A 5006-nucleotide genomic window follows, 5' to 3' on the forward strand; every position below is an offset into this window, starting at 1 on the left:
CCCCATGGAGGCGCTGGGGAAGCTGAAGCAGTTCGATGCCTACCCCAAGACTCTGGAGGACTTCCGGGTCAAGACCTGCGGGGGCGCCACGGGTAGGCCGTGGCGGGGTCGGGGTGGCGGGGAGTGGGGTGTCCTAGAGGTTGGCTGGGGCGCCTGGAACCTGCCCGGCCTGCCAGGGGCTGAGGAAGAGGAACAGAGGCCCTCCTGACCCTCGCTCCCTGCCCGCAGTGACCATTGTCAGTGGCCTTCTCATGCTGCTACTGTTCCTGTCCGAGCTGCAGTATTACCTCACCACTGAGGTAAGGGGCGGGGCCTAGTACGTGGGCGGGGCTTGACGTTCTAGAGGTAGGTGCTTTAAGGGATGGGAATGGGGAAAAAGAGGCTTGGGGCCAAATCTTACTGAGGTCGTCCTGCCCCAGGTGCATCCTGAACTCTACGTGGACAAGTCACGGGGAGATAAACTGAAGATCAACATCAATGTGCTTTTTCCACACATGCCGTGTGCCTGTGAGTACCTCACCATAGGTGGGAGTTGCAAGTCCCAGGGTTCTCAGGTGGGCTTCCAGGTTCACACCTCCAGCCTTAGGTTCTGGACAGGACTCCAGGACAACCTCCTTCCCCTAATCCACTGCTGCCCCAAGACAAGCCCAGCATCCCCATTACCCTCCAAAACCCAGATTCCCTTGCCCTTAGGTTCCCAGTACCTTACCCTGATTTCCTGCTTCTAGATCTGAGCATTGATGCCATGGATGTGGCTGGGGAGCAGCAGCTGGATGTGGAACACAACCTGTTCAAAAAACGGCTAGATAAGGATGGCTTTCCCGTGAGCTCAGAGGCGGAACGTCATGGTAACTGGGGGGAAGAGACCAGATCTCAAATCCCAGAGCTGGACAAGCCCAAGCACTACCTTCTGGCAAGTGGGCTGTGACCGGCCCAGTGACAAATGAAACATCTAGGACCCAGAGAAGTCAAGTGGCTTGCCTAGGGTCCCCCAGCTATTAAGAATCAGAGTGGGCTGAAATCCAGTTTTCTAGCCTAGTATTGAGAAGAGTACTCTTCAGGGCTGTCATTCTCAGAGGTCCCCAATCCCTACCTGTTGTGGTCTGAGTAACAGAAGTTTGAGGATGGGTCCTATGTGCTGTTGCCTTGGCAGAACTCCTCTAGGTGGACCCACGCTTCTCTGGGTGTTGCTTCCCTGTCCCGTAGACTGACTTCAGCCCTGAATGCTCTTCCCTCTTGGAATGAAGGATGGCTTAAGGTTGAGTTTGTTCTTGGGTTAGATTGCCTGCGTTCCGATGTAGCTTCGTCTCTTGCCGTCTGTGACCTCAGCTATTAAGTGGTGATAAACAGTTGTACCCACCACGTGGAATTGTAGGATCAAATGAAGTAATATGTGTACAATGCCTAGTACAGAGTGTCTGTTCACTTTTAGCTTCCTTTCTTCTCTCTGGGTGTCCTCCCAATGCCTCCATTAAGTCAGTTTTCCTCCATAACAAAACCTTCCTGAAAGCTATGATTTTTCACACCTTAGGGATTCCTCTGTTGGTGAGCTTTATCATTTATTTGTTCAACAAATATATGTTGAACACCAGTAAAACCAATAGAATTGGCTGTAGGATTGGGTGTGGGGTCAAGGTTGATTCCAAGGCTTTGGTCTGAGGAAATGAATGACTTGATGACCAGAAAGGAGGAAGAGGATTTGTGTGTTTGGGTGGGAGAGGTGGGGGAATATATATCCACTACTGCATAACAAGTAACCCCCAAAGTTAGTGACTTAACACAACAAACATTTTTTTTTCAGTTTCTATGGGTCAGGAATTCGGGAGTGACTTGGTTGGGCTGTTCTGACCATTGCAGTTGGCAACATGGAGGTCACTGGAGACTGAAAGGATTAGTTTTGATACTGTTGGGGATGAAAATCTAACCAAAGAGTAGAAAAGGAAGTGGAGACATCAAGTATAGATGACCCTTCCAGGAGTCTTGCTGTGAGACAGAGCGGAGAAGTAGGGTGGAGGCTGGAAGAGAGTGCATGTGGGTTGGTAGGTTTGGTGTTGAGATTAAGTGAGGTTCTGTTGCTTCTCTTTCTTTAGTGGAAATTGAAAGCAAAGTCATTATCTAAGAGTGGAGAAAGGGGAAGGGATTTTGGAAGCCCAAGGAAAGGGGGAAAGATAGAAATGAATCATCGTGGGGAATGGGATAGTGAACTGATTATTGAAAGGAAGTAGGATTGCCAGGCAGTCTTAAGGGAGGCACAGGAAAGAAGTAGGCACAGGGAGTTGAACTCAACTAGGATTTGAGTTTTGCTAGACTTGTACGACAAAGGGAGAGAGGAACAAATGACTTGTGATTATGTGCAAGAGAATAATTGCAGCAGTGGACCAGAGAATTTATTTTCCAGCCTTGTAGAGATATAATTGAAATATACCATCGTGTAAGTTTATGGTATACAACATGATGATTTAACATACATATTTGTTATAAGATGATTACCACAGTAGGGTTCCCTAACACATCCATTACCTCACAGTTACCTTTTTTGTGTATGTGGTGAGAACGTTTAAGATGTACTCTCAGGGGCTTCCCTGGTGGTGCAGTGGTTGAGAGTCCGCCTGCTGATGCAGGGGACGTGGGTTCGTGCCCCGGTCTGGGAAGATCCCACATGCCGCGGAGCGGCTGGGCCCATGAGCCATGGCCGCTGAGCCTGCGCGTCCGGAGCCTCTGCTCCGCAGCGGGAGAGGCCCACGTACCGCAAAAAAAAATTTGTAGGATAGAATACAGTACAATATTGTCAACTATAGTCACCATGCTGTACATTAGATCCCTAGAACTTATTCATCTTACAAGTGAAAGTCTGTACCCTTTGACCAACATTTCCCCATTTCCCCTACCCCCCAGCCCCTGGCAGCCACCTGTCTACTCTCTGTTTCTATAAATTTGGTTTTTTTTAGATTCTACATATAAATGAGATCATACAGTATTTGTCTTTCTCTATCTGACTTATTTCCCTTAATATAATGGCCACAAGGTTTATCCATGTTGTTGCAAACGGTAGGATTTCCTTCTTTTTAATGGCTGAATAATATTCCAATATATGTATATGATATATATAAAATATTCTAATATATATGATATATGTAAATTCATTATATATATACATACCATATATATATATACACACCATACACACACACACACACACACACACACACACACACAGAGACAAACCACATTTTCCTTATCCATTCATCTGCTGAGGGACACTTAGGTTGTTTTTTGTCTTGGTTGTTGTGAATAATGCTGCAATAAACATGGGAATACAGATATCTCTTCAAGATACTGATTTCTTTTCTTTTTTTGTATCTATACCCAGAAATGGGAGTGCTGGAACAAATGGTAGTTCTATTTTTAATTTTTTGAGGAGCTTCCATATTGTTTTCCATAATGGCTGTACCAATTCACACTCCCGCCAACGGTGCACAAGGGTTCCCTTTTCTCCACTTTCTCATCAGTACTTCATTTTTGTTTTTTCTGATAGGTATTCTCACAGGTGTGAGGTGATAGCTTGTGGTTTTCATTTGCATTTCCCTGATGGTTAATGTTAAGCACCTTTTCCTGTTGACCACCTGTATGTCTTCTTTTGAAAAATGTCTCTTCCAAGTCCTTTGCCCATTTTTAATTGAATAAATTTATTTTTTTGCTATTGAGTTATATGAGTTCCTTACACGTTTCAGATATTAACCCCTTATCAGATATATCATTTGCAGATATTTCTCCCATTCCATAGGTTGTCTTTTCATTTTGTTAATTGTTTCTTTGCTGTGCAGAAGCTATTTATTTTGATGTAGTTGCACTTATTTTTACTTTTGTTGCCTGTGCTTTTGGTGTCATGTCCAAAAAACCATTGCCAAGACCAGTATCAAGGAGTTCTTTCCCTATGTTTTCTTCTAGGAGTTTTATGGTATCAAGTCTTACATTTAATTCTTTAATCCATTTTGAGTTAATTTTTGTGAGTGGTATAAAAGAGGGGTATAATTTCAATCTTTTACATGTGAATATCCAGTTTTTCTGGATATTCCAATTTCCAATTCTTATTGAAGAGACTGTTCATTCCTCATTCGGACCATAAAATTTAAACACGGAGGGAAGTGACGATGTGAAGGGGTGATAGTGTCAGTGGTGTCAAAGAATTGGTAGATTCTGGGTACCAGAGAGAGTGATGTGGGAAAATGAGGATAAGATTGAAGATTGGGATACTTGAAATTGAATTTTGGAAGGTTTGTGGTAACTGGTAATAACTGAGTATGGAAATGCGTGGCTGAGGTTGGATGACAAAAATAGAAAGATTATTGGAGGACAGGAGATCAGGGTATTGAATATTGAAATCACCAGTTATGTTGAGGTAGTTAAAGGCAGGGAGCCAGGCGCAGAGAGAGCAGTCTGAGGACAAGCACCATAGTTAAGGGCTTACACTTTGGATTTAGAGCTGAAATCTGCCACTTACTGTGTTGCATTGGGTGAAATCACTTTTCATCTCTGAGCCTCAGCACCTTCTCAAGTACTGTGGCGATAATAACCTCCACCTTCACAGTCATTGTGGGGTTGAAAAGAGACAATATATGTAAAGTACAGCGACCTGTACTCAGCTAATATTTAGTATTCACTGTTATTGTTTTATTACTATTACCGTTATTAAAAGAAATAATGTATGTGTAGAAATGCTTAGTGCCTGACACATAGTATACATGATGTAAATATTAGCTGTTATAATGTTTATTAACCCAAAGGGCCCATGCAAGGGTTAGGGGTATAGATTTCACTGTGCCTGCCCCCAGCTGATGCCCCTGCCTCTGCCCTCCCCTTAGAGCTCGGGAAAGTTGAGATGAAGGTGTTTGACCCTGATTCCCTGGACCCTAATCGCTGTGAGAGCTGCTATGGTGCCGAGACGGAAGACATCAAGTGAGCCAGGGTTGGGGGTCGGGGTGGGGGGGGGGGGGCTGGGCCCCCAT

General features: G+C 44.6%; 1 protein-coding gene across 1 annotated transcript in view; it reads left to right on the plus strand.

Moving 5' to 3' along the window:
• The window catches only part of ERGIC3 (ERGIC and golgi 3), a 13229-nt gene continuing 8223 nt past the window's right edge, over positions 1–5006 (plus strand). The window contains exons 1-5 of the mRNA XM_024743124.1: positions 1–92; positions 229–299; positions 420–507; positions 729–848; positions 4863–4956. Of these exons, the coding sequence (XP_024598892.1) occupies positions 5–92; positions 229–299; positions 420–507; positions 729–848; positions 4863–4956 (461 nt within the window). The 5' untranslated portion in view covers positions 1–4. The remainder of the gene's footprint in view (positions 93–228; positions 300–419; positions 508–728; positions 849–4862; positions 4957–5006) is intronic.

This window comes from Neophocaena asiaeorientalis, unplaced genomic scaffold, assembly GCF_003031525.2.
Source record: "Neophocaena asiaeorientalis asiaeorientalis breed wild unplaced genomic scaffold, Neophocaena_asiaeorientalis_V1.1 scaffold82, whole genome shotgun sequence".
Classification (NCBI taxonomy): Eukaryota; Metazoa; Chordata; class Mammalia; order Artiodactyla; family Phocoenidae; genus Neophocaena; species Neophocaena asiaeorientalis.